General features: G+C 44.6%; 1 protein-coding gene across 2 annotated transcripts in view; it reads left to right on the top strand.

The window, feature by feature from the left end:
* The first annotated feature begins 4,971 nt into the window (after nucleotides 1-4,971).
* Ush (Zinc finger protein ush) overlaps nucleotides 4,972-27,973 on the top strand; it is a 179,183-nt gene continuing 156,181 nt past the window's right edge. Inside the window, exon 1 of one of the 2 annotated variants that reach the window (XM_076907981.1) lies at nucleotides 4,972-5,543. In XM_076907981.1, the coding sequence (XP_076764096.1) occupies nucleotides 5,504-5,543 (40 nt within the window). In that variant the 5' untranslated portion in view covers nucleotides 4,972-5,503. The remainder of the gene's footprint in view (nucleotides 5,544-27,973) is intronic. The other variant, XM_076907980.1, reaches the window with a different exon arrangement.

Raw genomic sequence — 27,973 nt, forward strand, 5'->3', positions numbered from 1 at the left:
TTACGTTTTCTTGCATTTCGCGTTTTTAAATATTACAATACAACGTGAATAATATAATAATAATATAATATATAATAGTATAATAATAATTGATAATTATGAAATAAATAAATACGAGCAATATAATATGATAATATAATATATCATGATCTATACACGTCCAGTATGAATGTCTAGCAAATATAAAATTAAAGCATCATATATAAACATTTACACAAATGAAATATTTTGATTAGAACTAATTATAATTTTAAATACCTTTTAAATATCTTTGATATGAATAATGAATAAAGATATGAATAATATCATATACTGCCTTAATTCAGCAGTATTTAGTGATGAAGTCGGATGTCCTCCGACTTCGTATCTGTGACAATTAAAATTATTATATAAACATTTAATAATGTGACGTGTATCATTGTTAATTATACTGTTTACACTTATGAAGAATATTAAATGTTCCAGTCATTTAATATTCCTGTTAATATCGTATAATAGAAGTTGTCTAATGAGTTTACATTTGGTGTAATTAGAGATTTCAAAATATTAAAGTCTATTTATTTGCTTATCGAAACTATGTTAAATTACATGTGCAAGAAAACATTCAATTATATTTTAACGAATTGATTTCGGAATTAAAGCATTAAACTTGAATGTAATTTTGATATCTTAGAACATTTGCTTTGATGATGAAATCGCTCGAATATTATTGTGTGTCTATATACCCTCCTACTCTCCCTATATCCCACATATCCAATAATAAAAATAAAATAAAAAATAAACCTAGGTAAACCGAAGTACGGTTGATATGTGTTGTTGTTTTTGTACTAATGATTATATTTAGATCAGGATTTTCAGCTTCCTTTTCCGTGTTCGTTGCCAGGACCCCATTCACGTGCCCATGTGCTACTTGGATGGGGAAAAGGTGATGAATACGATGATTCCCCACTAGTTTATAAGATTTTCTCGCAATCTGATGTGCTAGTGTATTGTACGACGTATTTACCACACGTGTGATTAGACTGAGGGAATACGTCGGTTTTTAGCAAACATTAACTATTGCATTCATTCCATTAAATATATTATTACTTATAATGATAGTAATGTACCAGTAGTGTAATCAGTAACATCTCAAATTGTAATTATTACATCAGATTGTAATAGATAGTATGCAAGTAAGTAAAATTTGGAACGTGTGAGATTGTATGCAAGTTCGCGACTATTCCGTGTGTTGTATGTATGTGTTGGTACGAGTCTGTTGCCACTTTTTAAATATAGCGTTAGGTAGGACAGGTAGTTTACTCTGGTATGATTGTGTGGTAGATTTAAGTAGGTAGGGCCGGGCAGGTTGACCACAGTCACCGATCGGGCAGGCGCGTTTTTTCTCGCGTGGTTCAACCTGTTTCAGGAAATTAGATTTGAATGATCGACGGTTTAGTTGGCGCGAACGGGGTATGCCGTTCGCCACTGGCTTTACTCGATCGATTTTTCGAATCGCCCCGCGGTCGCGGTCGCGATTTGCACGAAACGAACGTTTTCTGCTCGAGATTTGGCACGTTTACCACGAACAACGATTTCTTAAGTCGTTGCTCGTCTTGCGTGCTGTTAGCTGTCTCGCTTAATGTTTTTGATTTTTGCTGCATCACTTTTGGGTTGTGTTTAGGGAATCTCGAGCATAGATTTAAGTTTGAGAAGATTCCGGGCATTGCGCCCGAAGAAAGAAGAGGCTGTGAGCCGAAGAGGCCCAGAGAAGAGGGCTGCAACGAATGACTTTTGCATTCGGAAATACTGGATTCTGGATGCAAAGCCATTACTTTATACTATATCGTCACTATGCTCGTTACTTTATTCGGCAGAATGCCTGGCTACATTATTTTGGGCAAATTGCGGATTCACCTTTTAGCATTGCGAATGAGTAATCACAGTTTTTAATGGTAATCGCGATTGTTTCTTTAGTATTGCGAATACGTAAGATCGCGTTTTTTTAATCGTTGCGAGCATTAATAAATAAAATTTCAGCATAATGAAATATAAGCATAATAAATAAAATACCCAAGATAATGTGGAAATAATATCAAATCTTCACTTAAAAGTCTCTTAATTAGTGTTGCGAATATAAAGTTGCAAATTATAAAGAAGGCCCTGTCATTTCTGGCAGGCAATTTTCGTGATATTTTTGCTGATTTTTTTCTTGATTGATTCATAAATGGAAGTATGATCTTGCACTTAGAGTCACCTACGTAGCTGAAAAAGCTACATTGCACTATGGTGACATTGCACCTAAGTAGATCATTTCTTCTAAAATCTAGTTTACTAGTGTTGCGTATTTAAATTCTGGGTGCATAAATTAGATTTGCGAACCATATAAAGCGTCCTTAAGTGACTGCTCGCGTATTGCTTTTTTATGACGCACCTCGCGATTAATTAGTATTGCGAATTATAAAGAAGGCCCTGGTAAATTGCCAGGCAATTTTCGCGATATTTTTGCTCACTTTTTTCTATATTGAGTTTACCACATTCTTCACTCTTTCTTCGTTTACTTTCTAACGAAAAAGATAAAATATTTCACTCATCATTTTTAATGACAATAAAAATTAATTATAATGAGTGTTATGTTTATCTCTATGTCGTTACAAATCGGGCGTTTGTCATTAAAATAAACAATAATCTGTACATTTGTAAAGTCTGAATTTATTTAGTATTGGTATGTGCTTTTCATGACTGATCTGTAAATATTCTAGATATCCTTTGTGTATCATTATTTATGACAGCTTTGAAATTTATTGAGCATTAAGAAAGAAACTATTAATATTTAATTAGAGCATTACAATTTTTTTTTTAAGTTAATATTTTGTATAAATTAAAAATGAATTCTTTGGTTTTACCACATTACAAGACATAATATTTCATTAAAATGTGCCTCGTTTGGTGTTATTGTTTAATTAATATTTTATTGGTTAATTAATGTGCTTTTATTAATCCATTATGTAAGTTAGTTTTAGATTCACGATTTTGGGAAGATATTTAGATGGTGGATTTGAAGAACTTGTATCATATCACGTCGATGAAAATACGGACACGTTAATATTATTCAAAGAAAGTAAGTGACAAAAAAATATATATATAAAAGGAAGGGATATTATGAAACAATATTGTGTGCTATTATTAACCAATTATACAACTTTGTTACAGATCTAAAATTTTGGAAGACGCCTATAGCCCTATTTATTAAAAAAGAGGTATACGTATGGTCCCTATTTACATATATATATATATTCTGTAAGTTTTATTAATACTAAACTTATCGACATTTTATACCTACTTATTTCTACCGATAGCGGTAAAATGACCGTTTTTCAAATAAATGTTACTGTTCTGGTAGGTTTTGTTTAATCAATATATTATTCTTTTGTGTGTAGTACATTCTTGTTTCAGATGTACCAGTGTTTGCAGTTTTCCTTCAAATGTTTTTTTCACTATTTTTCTTTCTTGGTGTAATCTTTGAATCTCTTCTATTGTAATTTCTTCGTAAATTACATGTGAACTTGAATTTGCTGTTATCAGATACGTGTGTGTCGCACGTTGGTTTTCTTTCGGTTTGATTCCATGTATCGGTGTTTGTCTTTGTTTCTGGGTGCATCAGGTGGATTTAGATCCATTAGATTTTTCGCAGGCCGATTGAAAGATGTATGTGTCGTACGATGTTGGTTACTTTTTGGGTTTGTTTCGCTGTCGTTGTGTTGTTTCTGTTTCTGGATGTATCATGGGTTCAATTCCATTAGATTTTTATATAGGTAGGGTGAAACATGTTTCAATTATTGATAGGTAGAAATAATTTTCCTTAAATTTATGTAGATTTCTAGTTGGATGGGTAATTTTTGAATTAAATTAGCTTTAAAGTAGTTTAAGTAGATTTAGTACGCTTAGTAGATTAAGTAAATGTAGTACGCTTAGTAGATTAAGTAAATTTTTGGCTACATAAGATATTGTTAAGATAGTTTTATATTTTCGTGACAATTCTTTACAAAACTCATTTTATTGTCCATTTGCATAGTGATTGGGGGTCAAATGCGTTGCAAATGTACATTGAAAGGAGGTGATATTTAATAATAACTTATACAAAAGGAGGGTGGATGGGACGCGGCTAGGGTGGGTCTCCATTCGCAGCAACCTCCACGTGGTGAGACCCGGAAACCGTGTATTTGATATATAATTGTTAATTGCATCATACGGTGGTATGATGTAATTAAAAATTATGTAGCAAATAATTCGAGCAAATGGCTGCCATAGGTTTTAATTTTGTTTGATTTTATTTAGATTGCATCCAGTTTTAATTAGAAATTTTACAAGACTAATTATAGGACTATTCCATATATGAATGAATTTCGATATAGATAGATTTTGTTAGTTTTCGTTCCTATGTTGAATCGGTAATAATGGTAGTTATACTGGAATGGTAAAGAGGCTCGCGTTTGTAGATGCACTATGTAGCACAGAAGTATATCGACTGATTAGTTCTGATTAATTTTATACGATACAATTACCAAACGAGAATAAAATTGATTTATTGCTTCAAATTTCGTGATTCTGTTGTAGATGTCGCTATGAAACTTTCAAAGTGTTATCATTCAATAGCTGTAATAATTATATATAAAAATTGTTTTTGCTTGTAGTATAAGTTTTTAAAATGATAGAAGTTAGTAGATAAAATGAACTTATTATTAAATGTTTAAGGACATTTTTTGATTATATTAGAAGTAATTATTGAATTTATTTTGTACTTAATATTTATTGAAATTCGTTTAAACGAAATTTGCAATTAATTTTTCTCGATTTTTTAGAAAAGTCTTTCGGATTCGTGTAGGTGAAATTTGAGGTAATCGATATCTTGGATATCGATACGTTACCGCCATCTGAGATACTCCTTTAACACTCTCAGCCGGTAAATGTATCGTTTAAAATTTCCCGCTTTCAACAGCTGAACGTGCATAGCGGGCGGAGCTTACCCTCTCTTTGGTTACCCCACTCCTTTACACGTAGTCACGCTGTATTCGCAGGAGTGGGGGTTGTTTGGTATCGCGTTTGTTTAGTTGCTCGCTGACAGCGGCCGCGGTACGAGCTGTCGTGGTACGTGTACGCGTTTTACATCGGCACTTGTGCGTGATAACGCGAGAACCGGCCGTAAAACGCGGGTAAGAAGAAATCTAAAAGCGGTTCGAAGAGTCCGTCGAACAAGAAAGTATTATTTATTAGCGGCGTATATTGTCCGCTGAACGGGACGACGGTTTTCTGTGCCTCTCGGAGTGTTCATTGTTCTTTGCTTCTTATCTCTTTGTTCTGGCTTTGTCGTTGTCTAATCCTAATTTCGTTGCGTGTGCTGTGTCACTTGTTATATGTCGACAACGTTACTACGATTTGGGACGACATTCTTTCGTCTTCACGCGCGTACCTGCAACGATGTCAAGCATGTCGACGCTGATTTGGTGATGGCAGAACACAGAGGATGTCACGCCGCAAGCAGAGTAACCCAAAGCCATTGAAACGTGAGTCGTAACCAATGTGTGATTCCTTTTTCTCTCTCCCCCGTGGATTTTTGTTGCCTTCTGTCATTTAATTGTGCCTGTATGCTCGTATCTGATGTAACGCGTGTTAAATCGTGTTTGTCGTTCGCGGTGAGCTACCCGGAAAAACGGGTTTCTCGACGGCGTGCTTTTAGCCGGCTGCCACGTTGCTTGACAGGTGATTGGGCGTCTTTGCTCGACAGATCGCGTTTCCATTCAGTGCTGCACAGCCTACGAACTCTTTCACAGGATTCGTATTAGTTACAATACTCTCACAGATAAACAACCATTTGGCCATTTTTATTAGCTGTTTTATATTGTCGAATCAGATCGATAATGCGTCATGCGCTAGACCAATCTGGATCCGGATCGTTACACATTATTGGCGGGAAAGTACGTATATTGTTCCAAGGTATTGGAGAGACACGAAGCATTACACGAATACATCGTTTCCTGAGATTCCATTGTACGCACTGTTTGGCGTAAAAACGCGTCTACTATTTTTCGATCGAATCGATAGCGAGAAAGAATGGTTGTCATTTGACGGATCCGTTATTGTCAGCTGACCTTTCAAGTTCTCGTGGGTCACGTGGTCGACCATGCATGCAGCGCTCGACCGCATGTGTACGTATTCTATATACGCGAATGTTACAGAAATCGTTGCGTTTCACTTCTATGTGTTAATTATTTAGAATTCTGTTAGTCGCATTCCTTACGTTGGTTCAATAACTTGTCAAAAACTATCGCCAGGAAAAGTCGTTTCAATAAGCTATTAAATTTCTAAATTACTTATGTAGAAAAGTGATGTTAAAGTTTGGAAGTGGTAAAATGAGAAACCAGGGGGAATAGTAGGCAGTCTGTTATTGATCAGTTTATTTTCATCGCATACTTTTCTGTGTCTACTGTACTCAATAATATTTTCGCGCCATATCCAAGGAATTCTGTTACCTTCAATCAAGAAATGTTTATGCTCGACTGTTATATATTCAGGCAAACCTAGCTACAGACAGAATGTTGCTTGTTTCAAAACAAGGTAAACTTTGCGTAGATACTCCTATTTTACATGTGTGTAGTATTTCATTTAAACATTCGTACATATATCTACTCGATTACTTTGGTAGCAGTAGCTACCGTATTATGTTAAAAAATTCAAAGCAATTCGAATATCACAATTAAATAATATGTCGCATGAGATATCATTTACGTTTACGTTGCATTTCAAGTATTTCACAGTTCTTTGGTTTCTATCAGACGCGATTTATTGATTATGCATGGTTGTATTCAATGCAGTCGTCTTGCGAAGTCATCTGTTATCCGTACTGTGCTCATTATCAAAGCCATAATACCTCCAATTTGGATTAGCTCTTGCCAATTTCTTAGTAGGACGCCTGTCTTTTTACACACGTTGTTAATGTTCTCATTAATCAGATCTCTTGATCGTTCCATTGCCAATTTGTAGTTGCGACGCTATTCACAATGAAGCATCAATGGTATCGACAATAAAACTTACATCCCGTTTATATCCTCCATCGCGTTTCCCTTCCTTTTAGTGAATTCTTACGCAATCGAGCAACACTCGCTCCCCCCGTTTAACCCACCAATTAAAGTCCTCGTCCGACTCGGATCCGTCGTCGATCGTATCACCAACTATCCATGGTGGTGGAGCGCAAAACGGAGATCGGTTCGCTCGCACGAATTCGTATGTAAGTAAGTACACACGTATATACCTTCCTTGATTCTCAGCGTAAAACCGATCGAGGCCAGACGAGATCGCGGGTGCCGATTTCAGCGGGATCCTTCGTCCCTCGCCCGCCCTTGTGTCGCGGCGCGGTTCGATCACGTGGCCCCCGCGATCACGAAAGTCGCCGGCTACTTTCACGTGGCCGCGACTCGTCGAACCGGGTGTCTCTTTCCTCTTGCTCCCCTCTGTTCTCCACGTCCTCCCCTCTTCCTCGATCGCCATTTCCACGGTTTCACGATCGAGTCCACGTTTATTATCCTGGCGTCATTCTTCGCCCCCGATCTTAAGATGGTTTCTCTCCCCTACCTCTGTCGCTCTCGTCCCAACGTAATTCGTGGAACCCTCGAAAGGTACGCGGCCGCTTTTTGTCCCCCGGACATTAATGTCCCTGTAATTATTGCGTGGCGCGTCGAGCCACGCGCGTGACTGCTAATTGGGAGCACCGGTAATTGAGTTAATAACCAGAAACCGTAAAACGAGCAACCTTTCGTTTGAGACGATGGTCCCGCGCTGGTGTTCTTCGGGGTAACTGTTCCGTTGCCTTCTTCTGTTCGCCTTCGATAATGGATTAGTTAGAAAGCTGTGCGAGACACCACATGGTATTGTATAGTATAATATTCAGTTATTAATGTAGATTTTGGTTAATCTTCTTATTTCAACTTTTACTTTGGCATTTTGAATATTTTATGCATTTTATCGGAGTAGGAATTACAGAACAGCAGCTTGCAACTTTTTGTCAGAAAAAAGTAGTATTCGTTCTTTATGTAATCACATGTAATTACGTATTTGCACACGGTTTGCTTGAAGTGATTTGCAAAAATGTCGTTAAAATTTCCCTCCTTTCCGACAACGGCGTTGTACGTGCCTCCTGACATTCGCTACGTTGCTACGCGATCGCTTTTGAAGATTAAAACCTATGTTGTCGCTTATCGTCTCGGAGAACTTTAAAATACCCGCTCGGGTTGTACGCGTTGACCAGTTGCGTAACGAAAGTTCGCCAATTTCGGAAAGGACGCGCGCGATTAAACGTTTAATACGACGAGATAGTACGTCCTTCGCGGAAGAGGCACGGTCCTCGAGCGCGGAACGCGCGATAACCAACGCGAGAGATTAAAAATAATTGACGTCACAGGCAGATTTTTCTCTTATCTGCTCGCGCCAAGAACGTATTTCTCCTTCGTTTTCGAGTCGCGAGCCTCTTTGCGTTTGGTCCGGCGAAAAACTCGCTGGTTTTATCGTTGCGGTATCAATAGGCGAGTCACACAGAGAAAATTGTTTTACCTTTTTGGATATCTGTGCGTCATCGCTGATACCTTATTACCAGTTCCTGGCCTGCTGCGACTCTTTCTTCGTTCGTTCAGAGAATTCGCGAGAACGCGTTGATCGTAGAGGGATTGGACGATCGTTGGTTTCTTAGTTTTGTTAGGATTGGCGTTTGTGGTATAGATACGTTTGAGCGCGGCGATTTAACGGAATATTCGTATGGAAATTATTAGGAACGTTTATCAGATATTCTATTAGTGAAATAGTAGGAACTAGAAATCTCGTAATATTGTGGGAACGGTTTATGAAATGAAACGTTAGCCTTTTGCGGATCGATTTATCTGGGATATTCAAGCTGAATTGAATGCCGGACAAATAATTATCGTCAATATAATTTCCTATCCTCTTCAACTTACTTAACTTTGCGTCGTTCTAACATATAAAAAAATACGATCTCCTTTTATATACCGATAATGATAATTTTCCGTTGAAAACGCATCGTTGCGAGTTATCGAATCTTCCGTATGGAAGAGCTCTGGTATAAAGCAGGAGAAGGCCGGATCCTGTGGTTGTATCGCGCTGGTAATCGACGATGCCAGGGATAAAAGGCACCCCGTGGAGAGGCAGCAATCACCCCCCGTCGCGCACAACCGTCAAATTAATAACCAATGATTTTATAGGATGTTTTATTGAATCGTGTTGCCAGTAAATAATATCTACGCGTAGCATCGACTGGTTTCGCCTGGACAAGGGGGTTTAAAACCATTCCAAGGGGAGGATCGTTTCGTTTCGTTTCGTTTCATTCTCGCGTTCTTCTCTTCTTATCGTAATCGTTGTCGACGCGTTAATACCGATCGTTCGGCTTCATCTGTACACGCGAGGAACTCGCGTTTCCATTATGCCTTCCTCGTGCGATGATAGATAGATTTATGCCTCTCCATAGTCGCACTCTTCCAAGTGTCTTCCTCCTTTCGTTTAGCCACACATCATACGCGTGGACAAATATATCTTGCAAACATACTCCGCGATTCGATGTAACGTCCTGTATGCCACGAAGAACCGTTTAATTACGAATCCTCCTGCCTTCCGGGGATCGGTTATAGCCTTGCATGGGAAGGAATTCAACTTGGTCGGATTGAAGATTCCCGAAATCTCGTGCACGAATCTATCGGTTACAAAGGGGCACGTCTCCCTACCGGACGGATCCTGAAAGAAAGCACAAAAGCGGAGTCGCAAATTCCATCGCGACTGGTTATCCGCGAACAGTCGTTGCGGCTATCAGTGTCGATCGACCGGCGGTATGTGTAATGAGCGGGTGACGTGGAAGGGTAGAAGAAGAATCAACGGGAAAAAAAGAAACAGAGGAAGAAGAAGGAGGAGGAGGAGGAGGAGGAGAAGAAGAAGAAGAAGAAGAAGAAGAAGAAGAAGAAGAAGAAATCCGCGGTTGAAAAGTAGGGAAAGAAGAGAAACAAGGAAGAAGAAGAAGCGGAGAAAGAAGGTCCATCAGTGTCCTTTATCTTCCTCGCCTGGGTCCCTTATTCCGCGCAAACGCATGAATCCGCAAACCGTTTGTAGATGTCTCTCCCCTGCGAGATGTTCTCTTTCCCACTCGTTTACCCCTTTCTCCGAGTTGTTCAGTCTCCCATCCAGGCCTCTCCACGCCATCGGTCCACCTTGTTGTTTTCTTCTTTTGCGAAGAAACGCACGAGAGACAACTATCGCAGCGTTGATCTCGTCTAGTTAGCCCTTCTCTTCTCCCGATCCTCGCCTGCTGGTCTCTCTGTTCAACGGGGGCATCCCCTTCAACGTTCTCTCAGTCTTTGGCCCCGTGTGTCTTTCTACTACCGCAGTTTCCCTTGTTCCTCTCGTTTCGTCTCCTCTTGTTGTTTTTGTTCCCCATCTCGGTTTGCTCGTCGTTCATCGGGTCCCGCGGGTTCAGCGAGCGGCGAGAGGAGGCCGCGTGTACTCGTTTCGTGCGCCCTGGCATCGTCCTTCCTGCCTTTAGCCGCGCGCGAGAGGAACCGATACAGGCGTTCTCCTCGGCTCGGCTCATAAATACAGCTGGAAGGTGGAAGAGGCGGCTGCTGGCCAGGCTGAGAGGCCAGCAGAGACACCAGGGGAGGAAGGACGAAGGGCGAGCCTACAAATTGCTACACCGCATTGTGGTGTCACTCCAGCCTGTTACGACACGGCCCTGGCATCGTTGGAATGGTGTCTCTTGCGAGTCTCTCCTCTTCTCTCTCTTTCGCTCTCCTTTATATCCCATCCGCGTCTGTGTACGTGTGTATATATGTTAGCTGCCTTCTTCCAGCGCGCACCGCCTTCTCTTCTTCCTTATGCCTTTCTGCTTGGTGTCAACCAGCCTTGGTACCAGCTTTACACGCGTGTAAACGCGGCTTTACGCCGATAACCGCGATGTACCTTCCGATGCTGGACACAACTGGCCTTCTTTTTCCTTTTCGCCCTGGTCTCCTTTCTTTTTTCTTTTCTTCCCTGTTTTTTCTTCCTCTGTAACGCGTCTCTCTTCCTCCTCCTGCGGTATTACTGCGGGTCCAGCCTCGTGGCTCGCCGCGTTTGTCCGGAGAACTTTTTCGATAGTCTACCACCGATAAGGTTTAATAGATTCGTGGCGGGAACGCGGTTGATGCAGTCGACATGTGTTTCGTGTTAAGTGAAGAGCTCGCGTCGAGCTTCTATCTTCCGTTCCTCTTCTCTCTTTGCTTCTCCCTGTATTCGGGATAGCCGTTAACTTAGGAATGTAACGCGGAATGCAAAAACCGTACTTTGCGATTGACTTTACATCCTTTTACTATTCCAAGCATGACTCGCGATACCGCTAGTTTTATTATTTCATTTCATTTTTAGCCAGAGTTAGGATCCTTGAACCCTTGGTAATATTATTAACGATATTATTATTACCGCTGTACATCTCCTTCAAAGATCAAGTAAAACCACCGCGGAAGCATCTGTTTGAAAAACATAAAACTAGTTGCAGCAGGCGTAGGTCGACGTATATCTCGTTCGAAATGAAATCGAGTCGATAAGCCGTGACGCGATCGCAAATGTTGAATCTGATTTCGCGAAAGTGCTCGGTATTGCGAATGAGCGAAACGCGGCAGCTCCAAAAATGGCACGACCTCTGCTCGTGTATATTGTACACCGCTGTTCAAAAGTATCGTGGCACCTGCAGGGGATATTTTCGTACCTTTTACGACAATGTAGACATAGCTTTATTGCTCGATTCTGTTACCTATACATATATTATTCGCTATCAGAGATGAGTATCTGACTACTTCACAAATTAAATTTGAACTTTGTTTCACTTTGTTTGTTGTAACCTTTAAGTAAATGTGGACGGGGGTGTATGTGGAAAAGTTGTATAGAGAACGAGAGAGAGAGAGAGAGAGAGAAAGAGAGAGACCAAGGGCGCATGCAGCCGCAAAAAGGCTTTTGCGAATCGCGAGAGGCACGATCGAGATACCATATCGGTTTGGCATTCCGAGTGAATATTAGCGTAATGAGCTGATAGTCAGTGATAGTAGATTTTAACCTGACGACCGTCACGTTCGTACGATCCGCCGATCAAAAGCATCGCGACGACTAATCGACAGTATGTCGTCGACGGACGCGCGTGGATATGAATAATCTCGGCTCGAGCACGGAAACAATACCGGGAGCCGGCATTATTACATATATATCTGCGTCGCGTCGACTCGCCTTATCGATTTATCGGGTTCTTTTGTCGCGATCATGCCAGTTTTGCGGGAAAATCTGATCTTCCCCGACCGTTACCGTTCTAATTACGCCAATCGTTGCGCTGAGATCTATGGAATCTCTGAATCGGCATTGTTCAGCTTTTAATCGTGTCGGTTACCGCGGCTCGAGAGCCAGTAATTCTTTCGCGGTCGACGATGGAGCAGTCGATAATGCGATTTCGCTAATAGCGAATCATATTTTTCTTCTTTATGGCGCGAGATAGGGAGGCTTTATATGGAGATTCGTAATAGTGGGTAATGCGCTCGACTCGTAACTAGAAAATCTATTTCTCAGCGGCATCCGTGTCTTGTTGGTGTAAAAAATCTTTCGACTCTCCCTGGGTGCAATAGCTGCGAGATACATGCACAATAGGTCGAGCTCCGGTTTGTAACAGAGCTCGTGTACACCAAGTTCGCGTAGCGCTCCAGTAGACAAGGTTCCCTGTCCTATTACCGTTGTCTCTGGCATCCTGGCGGCGGTTTTAGGGCCTCGATACCAGCCAGATTACGCTCACCGCGAAGCGTCTGCGTTTTCTCAAGTCTTGAGATAAAGCGGACAGCGGGAGCAAGGGTAGCTGTTGCACGGCCTGTCTCTCTCGCCTCTGATCCACCGATACACGCGTGTACACGCGCTCGTGTTTGCGTTCACACTGACGTACGAGACCTAATACGGGTAACACTTATCTTGGTGAAACTCGCATTTGCGTAATAATCGTCTGATACAAAAAGTGTCTCGTTATTGCCGCCATTTTGGTAGCAAACTAATTTGGTGTACGGTCCGTTGCATCTGTCAAGAGAAGCTCGTTAATTTTTTCTACGGCAAATTAGTCAAAATATCGACGACAGTTTGTTTCTTTTTTTCTATCGTTTTCCCTGCTTAATAATACGTCCGGCGTTCCGTCAATTACGATTTTTAGGTCAGCGGTACTGTTAAGCGTCCACCACCGCGAGCCGTCCTTTTGTACTCGTAAGCGGAATTCTTAATTAAAATTATCGTTCGCTATTTAAACGAGCAAGGAGGGTGGGTAGGAGCATTAATGTATACTGTTTTTGGAGGCATGCAGGCCTCCGAATGAAACGGCTGCGCTGGCCAGTTTTGCCAGTCTTCCAAATATATCGCTCATTAGCGTTAACTGATCGGAACAACGAGAGTTTCTTCTTCTCGTGTCTCTCTCTTTCTCTTAAAACAGCGAAGTGGGGGTGGAGAGGGTTCAGATCGCATCTGATCTCGGACAGAACGTTTTGGCCGTTGTTGTTCCGTTGTTCGCCACATTCGAATCAGATAATTGTCTTGGTTTCACAACTGGAGTATTCCGCGAACGATTCCACGCGATAGGTTCGAGCATTCGACGCGTCCTTTTTAATTTCCCCGAGCTGATCCACGAGATGAGATACGTCGGAGGAGTAGTTGTAGGTGGAACGTGTCAAAGGGTTAAACCGAGTTTCGAGCGAGTTTCCAAGTGAAATTAAACCCGAGATCGAACATGTAACGTTCGTGGTATATCAGGAAAATATTTTTAATGCGTCCATCGCATTCTTAACTTTCAGATAGGTAACGTTACAAAGTACACGTATATTTCAAGAGGTTTTCCAACGATTCGGTCGAGGAATGCTCTTTCGATTCATGGTGCACGTGGCACGTTATTAGAATGCATTCAGTAATCTTTTCCATGTAAAGCTGAGGAACGATCTACGTTCGTGACGTCTCTCCGATAAACCCGAGTGCACCGCGCGCTGATTAAATCCAGATGAGAATCTAGCGATAAGCGAAGTGCACCAAGATTCGTTAACGCGAATGTCGCGTTAACGAGAGAACGCTCTGGACGTGGGTGCGTGTTTCACACGTGTGTCCGTGCGTGTGTGTCATTTCTCAACAATTTCTGCCCCCATCGGTGCCCGTTGCCGACGCCAAGGTATATCTCGAGTGCTCCTTTTCTCCTCAATCATCGGGGCTTATCCGTGCCTCTTCAGATAAGAGTGGCGCCTCGGTCATTTCGTATGGCAGTATATACCGGCCACGAATTCCCTCGATCGAGATAACGTAAAATTAAGGACGACCTTTCGATGGCAATTAAACCACGAACGAAGGCTGTCCAATCGAATAAACGCGTCCCTCCCTCGACACGGTTATTGGTTTGTTCGCGTTGTCTTGATACAATGCACGCGAACGTTCGTTTTCTCGCCACCACATCTCGCGTCAGGGAATAAAAATGTGCCGCAACCTCGTCGAACTTTTTCTTTTGATCTTGATGGAAACAGTACTGGTAGATAACGATAACGATTTCCTCGCAACTGGCTAACACGGACCTGCCTCCCTTTTACTCTCAAAGTCCTTCCAAAGATTTTTCAAACAGATTATTAAAGGCGAAGGTTATTACGGAGATTATCCCGATTGTTAAACCGTTAATACGTAATTTCAGTTGTCAACTTCGGTTGTAACTGTTGCTCCGAAATTTGGAGTCCTCTTCCATTAAACATTTGTACAGTTCCTCCATCTTCATATTTGCATTCTTTGAGACATCGTATCACTGGCAAGTTTTACTCTGGCGTTAAGAAAGTTGGGAATTTACACTGTACCAGTTCTTTGTTCAGTCTCTGTGTACATACAGATAATTCATCGTACAATTAGCCAATCTCTCCGGTGTGTGCGACAACTCCAATGTAAAGTTTACGGGGATCGTGAGCACGGTAACACGGGCAGGTCTCTTATTTGTTTCCAGAAGCGATACCAGAAATGCCGGTGAGAAGGCACCTCCGCTCGTGTCTCGTCTCGAGTGCACACCGGCTGTAATAATATCTTGTTTAGCCGGACAAACAACGGCACGCGCGCTGCCGTGTCTAAGGAGACCTAATTGCTCGCCTCGTATTTGCTGGGCAAACACCTACAGCGCTAGTACAAACTCCTTTCCCTCTTGGCCCCACCGCGTTATGTATATATCCAATCGTGTTCCACCTGATCCCTAGTCGTGTTGTCAGTCATATTGTACAGACAGTCTCCTCTTCAATTCCGTCAGTTCTCGTCGATGTTTGCGTCGTGTCGAGGCATCGAAATCTAAGAGATTGTCTGTACCTCGTGCGGCTCTGCCTCTCTATCCAGCGTTAATTGTCGTCACGCGATTCTGTGTTCTTCGTTTGTTCTCATAATTTCCAACCCCTTGCTGTGTGCGATCTCCCGTCGAATCTCTGTCTCTCCCTGTGTTCGCAACGTGTCGCGGCGGCGAGATTCGCTTGTTGCGGTTGTTCCGATGCGTCGTTCCGATAGAGCCGCTGGCGAAATTGTTCTGTAGATTGTTGTTCGTAAAACGGCCGCCTTGCCACGGTGTTGGATGCGCTGAGAGATTCTATCTTGACACGTTTGACAGAATGGGTATTCGATTATTTAGTTGTAATCGTTGGAGTGCAACTAGATACAGTCACACCCTCTATACTATGTACACTTTCTGCGCTACTTGTACTTTTTTTTGAGGGAAAGGTAGTATTTTGGAGTCGAGAGGGGTATTTACAAGTTGAAGGAGTATTTAAAAGGCATTATAATTCATTAAGATCAGATAATTCGCTGTGTCTATCAATCTAGAAACGAACAGATGATCAGCGTATCATGGAAACATTCTTCCTCGCATACACTCTCATCTATATAGGTAAGATACACTCGATATCGGCCGTAAAATCGTCTGCCCGTTGGCCTTATGGTGGACGCATAAGGGCGTCATGAGACTCCCCGTCCATGCCCCTCTTTCACTCGTTTTCGTGCGGACACGGTTGTATGCGTTCTATCAAGTATACACGTGCATCCACACCGGCCTGTCTATTTGTTCAGAGGCGTACACACACGCGTACGCACATGCACGTGCACACACACAAATTCCCTGTGGAAGATGCATAGATAAGAAGGTGGAATGAGGTGATGCCGCTCCTCAGTCTTTCTTAAATGTCCTCCTTCTCTGTTCATCTTTCTCTCGCCAGGCTCCTCCTTCTCGTTCTCTTTCTCTCCTCTCTGTCTCGTCTTTAGGTCCCTCCTTCTTTACTCTGGCCGCCGTACCAACCACCCACGTGCTCGCACTTTAAACAGCGCTGTTCGACGAGCTTCGAATGACGTGTCGCGCCGTGAACGAGGAACAGACCGATCGCGTGGGTTCAACGTAATCAGTCTCCGCTGAGAAATTGATATTGGGTTCCCTCGAAGGAGGAAAAGACAAATTGCCGCGATGCTAAAATTGCTGGCTACTTGTAGGATGGTAGGAATACTTTGTAGGATGGTCCTCTGTGTTCTCGTAAGTTTTAGCACGCGTGTATCAGACAGCGGAAGAATTGGAGGGTTTATCGTAGGCAACGGATAGATGTGGAACATGGTCACGATCGATTTGCGATCGGTCGTCAGAATTTCTATGTCGAGCTACGGTAGGTTGTGCCTACCGTAGCCTTATGAGAATATTTCTCACGCGTTAGTCACGTCACTCGTTAAGTCAATGGAGCATAGAATCTCGGCAACTCGGAAGCTTAATTCGTACGGCGATTCGAAAGGGAGCAAAGCAACGATCGTATGTAAGTACACGGGCAGAAACGCACGGGCAACCAGGTTGACCCAAATAAATAACAAGTCGGCGGCAGAGCAAGCTCGCACCTGGGGCGAGTTCACGAGTTCCCGCTGGCATACATTATCCGCGTTGAAGCTAACACCTCGTTGATCCCAGCAGGAAAAAGAAACGCGCTTATTTACATAGAGAGGTGTTGCGATGCACTCGAGTTCGCTCTGGTCTACTCCGTAGCGGGGAGTTTCGCAAGCCGTCTTCGCCCTTCCCTGGCCCTCTAATTGATCTAACCCGATAGGAGCGTTAATGGTACGTGTCAGTGTCGATCGGCAAGACCGATCGCCGTGTTATTTTGACAACGGCGTTGCCACGCGGTCGCGGCGTTAATTAGGTGGAACGTTGGTGCTTGTATAGAGGTGTCAGCGGCGCGTCCCACGTCGTCGATCGCGCGCGACCGTGTTACCTGGCCTGGCCTGGCCTGGCCTGGCCTGGCTGCACCGCGCCGCCTCTCCTTTCTTCTGCAGCCCCGTGCTGCTTGCGATCTTCTGCGAGCATATCCGCGCCTCTCGTCGCTTCTTTCGCCGGCATCGACATGCAGGCTCGATCTTATCGCCGATATTAGCAAGCGTGTCGAGAGCGTAGCCAACACCGCGAGAAAGAGCAAGAAACAGTAACCAGCAGCACCAGCCAGCCTCTCTGCTGTGTGTTATGTCTGCGCTCCCCGGGTATTCTCGTATTGCCCCTCTATACGTATACCTTTCTCTCTTTGTTTCTTCGTTTCCCTTCTTCTCTACCTGTTACTCGTGCTCCCGCTCTTCTTTCGACTTCCACGCCGCGGACCCGCGGTTTCTAACGTGTTCCTACGAACGTACGAACACGCTCGTGTTCCTCGCGGACAGAGAAAGCATAGGTTCGGTCCGCGCTAACGCGAATCGCGCATACCAGCCACTCGAAGGGTTTTGAAGCGAGCGCTGGCGATATACGAAGCGAACGGGACGCCCGTTATCGGCCGCGAATCTCTCACGAGAAGGGACTACTGTCTTCTCGTCGACCATAAGAAGATGCACGTCCCCCGTGAGATCACCTTTACACGCTGCCCTCCGCCGCAGCCGTGCCGGTATACATACGCTCTTGTACCCGCTGCTAACCGCTTTGATTCGAGACTATCATCTCTGCCCGTCGATCGATAACGATCTTCCCCTCGTGCCGGACCAAAGGGGAAATCTTTGCTTGCGTATCGATGGACTGCACCCTCGGTGACGTTCCGCTACGTTTAGTGGTGCTGACGCGTAACAGCGTATCGACTCGGAATATCGTGGGACTGGTGACGATACTTTGGGTTATCGTTACCGGGTTGCGGTGTTCAGAATCAACGCAATCCGATAGTTAGAGTTCGAGGAAGTTCCGTTTGGACCTTCTGATATTGGTGAGATTGTGTTAGGTCTACGTGAGAGGAAATAATTGTTGTAGAATTCGTAAAATCGATTTCTTAAAATACTGAATTATTTTTCCAAATAATATCGCTGTTAGGGAGTATTTATAGTGTAAATGAGCTTATCGCAACAGCCGCGGTCTGATTGAAAGTCACGAACATTTTTCGCGGGGGAGGATCTGTTTCACAGACGAAACTGTCCCGCCGCATGCGGAAGCACGCGATTATCGCGGATAGTCAGAAACAGACGGACTGTGGGCGGGGGCAGCGTTATCATTCGCTGTTTTATCAGTCTCCGCATCGTCTGGGGCTGCTCTCTCTTTCTTTCGTTCCTTTGGATGGAGCAACCCCCTCGAGGCAAATTCAGTTCACATGTTCCACGGACGGATATCCGTACGAGTAGGGACGTTTGTCGGCTAAGGGTGGATTAATCGAAATCGACTCAGCCATTACATCGAATAGATATCAGAATGTTCTTTAATATCATTTAACTCTTTTATGTCTGATATAAATATTAAAACAAAAAGAGTAATATCAAACGATTTGAAGTATCGTCATATTTCGCAAAGAATTCGAATCATCCAAAGATCGCACGTTTCGAGAAAAAGGGACCATCAACTTTTCTTCCTCGGATCCAACCCTACAGACGACATTTATTCTTTCTCGATGTTCGGCTGTATGCATTCGCTTTCTGTACCTTGTCGTACGTAGGTATATATATGTATGCGCGGGTGTCTCTTGGCGGTTGCAAGAAAGAGACGAAGGCCCATGGCGAACGGGTGGGGAAGTTGAGGAGGTGGAGGCAGAATCCTATCTGGTTAAAAATCGTCTGCGTGCCGCTCACTTGGTTCCATTCGCGAGGACGACGTCCGGTTTAATACATTCCGCGAGATGGAAACGCGCGCCTCCGTGTGTGCCTTTCGTCGTCGTCTTGGTTGTTGGTAGTCGCCGGCAACGACGAGGAGCGATCGATCTTTCGAATGTTGTAGCTTGGCCTGACCGTCGTTCTCCTCCTCGTCGTCGTCGTCGTCGTCTTCGTCGTTGTCGTCGTCGTCGTCGTCGTCGTCGATTCTCACAGTTCGCCCCGATTCTTATCGAGCCTGCGTCGCTACACGGAAAAGGGACCAGCAGAGCAGTGTGATATAGGTGTGGTCGTTAAATCCGCTAAATCGCCATAAGTGATCGGAGCCTGAAAAGAAACGGTCGCTCGCGTCAAGATCCGCCAGACGTGTCAGGGATTTATTCTCACTCGTTCGCTTTCTTGTCCGCATACAGAGGACTTGTCTCGTTCTGAATTATCTTCGCACATTCTTTTCATATACGCGTACCATGTTATATCGATGTTTTCTCGATATTTTGATTGCACGTACAAATCTTCACGGTTCCGTTCAGGATTGCGCCCATTCATTCTTACGTTCCATTGCCACACGGATAGAACGAAGGACGAGATCGTAATTTCCATAGGTTTATGCACGGTTTATCGAGCGATCGTTGCCAAATGTGTTCTGGCTAGCCGCGGCGATCTCGCGGTGATCGTTCTGGACAGCGGGTCCTTTAAGAGTAGGACTCGCCCATGAAAAGACGTGGAACAAGAAGAAGGAGGAGTAAACGAGCGTGGCTACAGCTACGACTTCGATGTACGCTGGATAGATACTACAGACGAAAAGAGGGAGAAGGGTTGTCGGTTTTTTCCTCCCTCTCTCTCGGTGCACCGATGCAATATGCACGCGATCCGGGTTTTGATAATAAAGGGAGCCTTATGCAGGCACGGCAAGTGTGTGTTTATGCGAACGAGGGTGAGGGGCGATAGGCAAAGAACGAAGAGAAACGAGAAGAAGTAAAACGTTGTTGGCCACATGTGCGGTGGAGAAAGAGAGACACAGAGAAAGCCAGAAAGAGAGACCGTTATCGGTAAGCAGAAACTCGAAGTAGAAGAAGAAGAAGAAGACGATGGAGAAGAAGCAGCAGAAGAAGAAGAGGCAGAAGAAGAAGAAGAAGAAGAGTGGCCGCAAGAAGAATGCTCACAATGCTGTAATTTCAGTGTTTGATCTTCCCATCTCTCTATGGGGGTATTATATGGGTTCTCGGTGTGCGCACAGGTTACACGTACGCTGGCCACACGTTGACGCGTGTGTTTAGACTCGGGTGCGTAAGCCTGTCTGCGAGCGTTCGAGGGGGAGGCCGGTTTTATTTTACCCGCATTATTATTCCGTTGGAGATCGCGCGCTGATCCGTGGCCGTTCCACGGCTCGCCAAGGCAAACCCCGTAGAGAGCCGCGCTTATTTATGGATGGATTCCCTTTTAACTTTCGGCAGGATCGCTCTGTCTTCCTTTATCGTCCTGCCTCCATGCGACCCTGGACCCTTTGTTCTATTCTACGTTTGTCCACGCGCCTATCCAACCCTTCCGCGACCACTTTAATGCCGCATCGCGGGCTCGTTTGATACGGTTTTCGTCCTTCTTGCTGGATTGGGGGGGCGCGATCCTCCGATCGCGTCACATCTTTTCGGTAGTAACGCATCCTCGAGCCTCCTCGATGTTTTCCGCCTTTCAGGCGTTTGTTGAACATTTTATTTCGAAACGTTTCTCGCGTCTTTTTCAGTCTTTTTTTCCTCACGGTTGAAAATTTTGGAGTCGACTGATCGCGAAGTCTACTCTCTTGAAATAATAGTCGATGATTCGATTCACTCGAAGTTGTAGAGTAGTAAACGTAGTAAAATTATTCCGTCACCTTTCATTTTTCAGTGGGAATACCTAAAGAGGGTATTGGCGCCGTTTAGGAGCGTCGCCGCTGAACGTTCGGGAAGTGAATTTGGAATTCGTAGAAGTGCTCTTCTATCGAGCTGCTATCTCGGCCGTGTAGCGTAATCAGTCCATCATCCGGTCTCTCCCTACCTTCCCCTCTCTTTCTCTCTCTCTCTCTCTCTCTCGCGACTCCTTTTACTGGTTATTCGCCCGATGGAAACTTTCCTCTCGTCGCTCATTACCGCTATCTCCGTCCGGCTGACCATCAACTGATATCCTATCGACGGCCAACAACTCGTAGGCCATTTTTTACGAAATCCTCGCACGGCCGTTCAGTCGTGCACTTAAAGATTTCTGGCCTCTCTCTTATACTCGTCTATTTTCGTCGAAGGTGAACGGAAAATAACGTTCACGAGCCTTTCGAAAAAAATAGCATCCGTTCCCCGAAGACCATCGAATCAGCCGTTTCTCTTCTGCATCATTGTAAACCAACAAATCGATGCTACGATCGTTTATTACCCTCGTAAAAGTATCATCGTGTAGAATGATAATAAACTGGTTGTAGCGCATGATGCGCGCACGTATAGTTAGATCGTACAGTTCGATTTTCTTCGATAACCAAGAATATCTGGACCGATGGTTGTACGTACGAGTTGGCTGTTTGATAATTCGAAGAAGCCACGACCAAGAATCGTGTGCGTATCCCACGCGGTTCGATACATTAATAGAAGTAGATGTAAAAGAAAAATTTCGAAGGCAAAGATTTCCGACCCCTGAGGAATTAAGAGACATCAATGTGGAGTCGCCAGTAAAGATAACTAGGGACGCGCAGCTATGCAGACTGGATAATAATGCGAACACGTCGACGACCTTTAAGCCACCGTTGATCCCAACCCGTCAGGGTGATTGACTCCCTCGGATCGATGGATCCGTGCGCAGCGATCTTCGAGGATCGGAGACATTTTTCGTGGACCAACCGCCGTTTGGCCTCGTAGCCAGACGATTTGATAACGGCTGTTTTCCAACGATCGAACGCCCGGGCAGCGTACAGATTGCATTGTTGTCTTGTCCCAGAGATCACCGCGAGGGTATCGGTCTTCCCCTTGATATCGTTGCAGAAAGCGAGGAAGAACGAGGAGAAAGCTTTCCAGCGCGTAAGAGAGAATGCAGAACAGCAGCGGCGAGCGTGCTTGGGAGCAAGAAAAAGATAGAGGGAGGGGTGTGTGGACCCGATCGGGGTGGAGACGGGTAACCGCCGATGAAACGAATTAAAACTCGAGATGCGATGTCTGTCAATATTCCGCGATGCGGCTTATCTGCCGCGCGATGCAGCTTCGCACGCTCGCGCGTGTGAAAACATCCATCAGCGCTGATTCGCTCTGAAAAACATCTTATCGCCGTCCGTCTCGTTCCTGTCTGGCTGGTGCTTCGGTTGATCTGCCACCGATAACGTTAGATCTCCGATCGATAACGAGCCGCGTGTTCGTTGGATTTCAGATACGGCGAATACCAAAGAGCATGGGGTGGTCTGCGGGGAATCTAATCTGTGAGGAGCGAGAAGCTGAAAAGTTTATTGACATTTATTCGATTTGTTGTGGTCGACAATGTACTTGGATCGAGTAATGTATGTGTGTTGGGAGATCATTGGCTTTCCTTATACCTCAGAGTTGCATGGACCGATGAACTTTGTGGATTGCAACGTATCTTTGGCGCGGGGATCTTGCTGCGCTTCACGATGTGCAACGCAATCTCGCTGATATTTGGTAGTGCATAATTGAAATAACCAAGCACAGAAAAAAGGTACCATAAGGTAGAGATACTTAGCTTTACTGAAAAATTCTTAGCAATAATTACACGGTGCTCCATCGTCAGTTTAGAAACTTTTAGAATCTTAATAGTGAATTGCTGCGGAAGATACAAATCGCTAGCGTATATCTAATTAGTCACCAAAAGCATTGCTGGAAATCAAGGATAAAAAGAGAAACCCTCTATCGGACAAGCTCATTATGGGTGAAATAAAATCATCATAAATCAAAATATATGTAATTAGTCACGCGAAGCTAGCTATCATAGTTTTTATTAGAATATCTTCCGTTCTAATTGGTATATCATAGAGAAGTAGAGTATCTATCGCAGGAAATCAGCGACAAAGAGAAAGCCTTTATTATTAAGCGAATGTTGCAATCGTAAGAACGTCGTACGCATCGAAACCATCAGCTGTGGTGAATTCGGTGGAACGGAGAATCAGAAATACAGCAACGCAGCTTGCAAATCAACTCCGATGACCGTTCGGGGCTGGTGGTATGCCATTCAGTGCGTGAAGTTTCTCTTTCGTCCTGGTATCTAGTCCACGCCATCGTCTTGTGTCACGCGAGTGTCATTTCCTGTCGCATACTTTTTCCTCATCGGTTGCGTGGAACGCGACGACACCTAGAACTCGTCGACTAGTGTCAATAGCCCTGGTGGAGTGCGACAGAGGAGGAGGTCGTGGCCGATCGAATCGACAGGGCAGGCCCGTTGGTTAGGTCGCATCCGCGTTACCCACCTGTTGACATCATGGTCGAGGAGGTGAATCGAGGGTGGTGGTTGTTGGGACGGGGAAAAGGGAAGGGAAGCAACGGTTGTAGTGTGCCAGCAACGCGAGAGTGAGAGAGAGAGAATGAGAGTGAGAGAGAAAGGTAGACGGATTCACGTAGTTGGTGTCGGTAGTGCAAGGGTGCTCGTTCATTATCTGCCACGCTGGAAGGCCCTGAAAGGCCACCGGCTGAAAGGCCAAAAAGAGTCACATCCCGCCATCACAAAAAGCAGCTTCCTGTCTCTCGTTGATATTGGCGCTGGCGCTTGTTTCTTTCTCCTTCTTTCGCGATCGTTTCGTCCACCTTTGCAAGTGACTGCCACTTTCCACGTAGGATGCGGAAAGGTCAGAAGAGAAATGTAATAAAATTGGTTCAATGGACCAACGGTCTTATTTTACATTCTGTAACAGATCAAAGCGGAGAAAGAGGAAACTTCGATCGGTAAAACTGAATAAATAAATATTACTGCACGTCGTGTCTCCGTTCTTTTTTTTTCATGTATCTTTCGTATGCTACTTCTTCTCGATAATAGAATAAGGAAAGTGCCGATTCCACTTTGCTCGCACAATGCTCGCAAATGGACGTTCGATGGCAGCCTTCCGGTATAAAAGGCGGCTAACTGTCCTCTACCAAAAGTGATACCAACTTATCGACGCGCACAGAGATTACTATTGTGAAATATGCGCATGATGATAAGCCATGATCTTTTGCGCGTCATACGGCTTGCAAACTGAACTCAAATCACGGCGAAAGTGATAACCGCCGATAGGAACGATAAGCTTTTCTCGCTGTGTGTCGAAATTTTCATGTACAAATAAAAACAAATGGAGAAACGAGTAAATAGAACGCAGAGAAAAATATTGTAGGAGAATGCAGATTTTTGAAGCATTAGTTTTCATTTAGCCACCGTTATCCCAATACTTGATAAAGAGGGAAGGCGATAACGAACGAAGGGTGTCGTGAACTAGGTTATTAGGTTGAACGATAAAGGGCACGAGCTTAAGTCACTGAAAGCCACCTTCTTTCTCGGTTTCCTCGTTTCAGTAGATGGAACTATAAGGAGAATTAGGTTTGGTACTGGTATTTCGCGATATGCATGCAGGGTTAGGTCATTATCTATGCAGTCATCGACAGGAATAAACATCTTGACAATATACGTAATCTTTCTCATTTTCTGTAGCAATGATATAATTGAGAGATTATGATTTCTTAAAAGTTCATCATTACCTAGAAACATTATTTGTTATTTGGCTATATCTTAGAACGCAATCATTGTTTTGCCATTTCACTTAAAACGTCGCCTATCTCCCATGCAGTGTCATTCTTCGCGATAGCAGAGGGAAAAAGCGGACGATTAAAAGTTCGTTTCCCGTCTTGGACGAACAAAATTTGTTGACGATCTCTGTTATCACAGTCTCGTCCAGATTTCTCTTCTCGCGAGCGCACAGGCGGTTCAACGCAGAAGGACGTGAAATAAACGGTCATGAGACACATAGCACGGGGTAGAGGAGGAAACAGATGACGAAACGTCGTTCCAAACCGTCGATCTCTCGGCTTCTGTCTCCCGACGTCTGTTCAAAGGATGAACGTTATCGAGTTGCTTGATAACACGTCGCTCATCGAAGCTTCCGAGGGAATCTTTCGTATTCTCTCTTCTCCACCCCCCACTTTCTCCCTTTCGCTTACTCTATCTCTCCTCCTTATATCGATTTCTCTCTCCGTTGCATCTTGCAATTTTTCTTTCTCATTCGGTTTATCTTCTCTCGAGCAAAGTATCGGATTTGTGAAATTCATATCTGCGATATCGCGAGGCGGAAATTTTGTATCTTGCCTTGTACTCGCATAGATGGTGCGGAGCAAATTTTTTTTTTGCCAGGTGCAACGAAGGGTTAATTTAGTCCGTATTCGATATTTTGGTGTCCTGTGCGGACTCAATTACGATGGTCGGATCGATTATCTTCATAAATACCCACGAGCCAATGAAAATAACAGCATATTTTGCACGGCGGCTCGCGCGAGATTAATCGTCACTCCGGGCAGCGCGAGTCGGTAGTAAATCGTCGATTGATTCAATTACGCGCGGCCGCGCGGCTACTCGTGTGCCCACGATACACATATATCCCGGAGGGGTCGTTCTCCGTTCCCACTCCTTTCATCCATCGCGAAGACCAGGCGCGTTCGAGGCGCGTTTTATTATTTCACCGCGGCAGGCTAGATGTAATGGACACCTAGCCATTATAGGCGAGAGAACGCCTCGATTGGCTGGCAGATATACCTGTGAGAGAATCGTTTCCACCGGCGGACCACACTGTCCAGAGAGGACACGGCCAGCGTGGGTGTTGGTGCCTCGTGTTCGCACGTTTTCCTGGGTGGTTAACCGTACACGTCCACCAAGACACCTTGTCACGCGGTAGAAATGGTCCGGATACCAGAGAAGGCTGCTGCTTCTCGTACGTACACGTACGCGGCGTATCGTGAGAACGGTGATGTGTATGGTTTATGGCGAGCATAAAACGCAACTTTTTACGGTGATCAACGGATAATACCGGGCCCCGTGTTCTTTCGACCTCGGCTGCAAGCGTTATGGGGAAATCGGCTGGTCGAGAACGCTGAGATTACGATCTTAGGGGCGTCCATATGGATATTTTCGTTCGAGAAGGATTGAGAATGATTACCGTTTGCGACAGAAGACGCAATCGAAGTAATATACGGTGTCTTACGGACCGTATGATTTACGATTATTTTTGGGGCGAGTGTCTTGTGTTGCGAACGGATGTAGCTGCGCCTGTGGACTGTATGTTAATGGCGGAAAAAGATTGCGAAAGGATCGAGGGAAATAAGTGGAATCCTTTCGTTTGTAAAGATTTAATTTTAATTGGATCGTACAAGTTCGTTGTAGGCTATCGGTACTCATTGATATGTCTTTTTTTTTATCTTCTTCTTCACCGCATCGTTAGTCTTCTCCAGGTTGAGGTCGATTGTCTCAACAGGCATGCCTGTATAGTTTTAATTGTCTCCCTTCCACTAGATTAGAGAAATTATCGGACCGTGTTCTGGCCTGCGAAAGACGGACGTCAACCACTCTCGGTGAGAACTCTCAGTTAACATAGGGGTGCGATAGGAGAACGTTACCGTTGTGGTCAGCGATACGATAGCGTCCACGGTTAAAGATATATATACATATGCACGTATATTTCCAGTGCGAACGGCCTCTCGCACCTGCTTACCGCGACCGATTACAGGGCCACACTTTTTCTTCTTGACGTAACGAGGGGGGTTGCATTACCGTGTGCGCGTTTATTGAATTTCAATTACGAACGTCGCCGCGAGAACGTATCGCTGATTACGAGTTTAGATTTGAAATTCACGTTTCCTTCTACGTCTGGAGAAAGGAGCGTCATCGCGTCGTGCTTATGGCTCTGGAGTCAAGGTAGCGGCGCATAGTATCGAAGTTCCAAGGATAACTCAAAGGGATAACGCGGCATCAGGCCTCTGTCGAACTTCTTTGGATGCCCCTCTCAAAGTCGCGCTACTTTCGCGACGCCAAACGACGTCCTAGAGGAGACGTTCCTGATGCTGCCGCCAAAAACGAGCGAACGCACGAACAAGAGACAGAACCGTCGTTGGCCGTGTGTCGCTTATCGGACACCGTGGTATCACATACGGGTCGCTAATGTCTCCTTATCAAAGGTACCTCTACCTATTCCTCGGGCTCACCCTCCTACTCCCCCGTGTCCCACACGTACGCCGGCACCATTGGATTTCCAGCTACCAGCACCACTTACCTATACCCACCTCTAACGTCACCGCTGCTTGCTATCACCGTCGTGGGACAAAGACTTTCTAGTTTCTCGTTTCTGTTTCCGCGCTTCCTGATACCGCCGTCCGATAACGTGGTTGCGTTAAAACCGGGCTGCACCTGCAAACGGGCCCCCGCCTTCGGTTCCACCCCTCTCTCCCCTTTCTGCGAATATTTGTTCGTAATTGTCATCGTGACTTCGTTTCCCTTTTTTCTTGTTTTCTCGCGTCTTCTTCGTCCCGCAAGGATCGAGCCGTTTAAACGCACCCAGCTCCAAAGATAAAGTTCGTCGCGGGGTATGTAGTTGCGCGCATCGCCAGCCTTCCACGGCTTATCCTGAGTTATCTGTCGCTTATCTTGTATTTGGCAAATCGGAATTGGAAGTTTCTCGCACGGCGTTCGATAAGAAATTCGATCGAGGTGTTGCCAGCCCTCCTCCGTACCGTCATTGGCCAAATTTCACGTCCACGCGATATCGATCGGTGGTTTACGTTCGTCTCGCGATCTTAATTGATCGCGATCTTGTTAACCGCGCAGGAAGACGCTTTGGAGTCAGTCAATGGTCTTAAGC

Source organism: Xylocopa sonorina, chromosome 17, assembly GCF_050948175.1.
Source record: "Xylocopa sonorina isolate GNS202 chromosome 17, iyXylSono1_principal, whole genome shotgun sequence".
Taxonomy (NCBI): domain Eukaryota; kingdom Metazoa; phylum Arthropoda; class Insecta; order Hymenoptera; family Apidae; genus Xylocopa; species Xylocopa sonorina.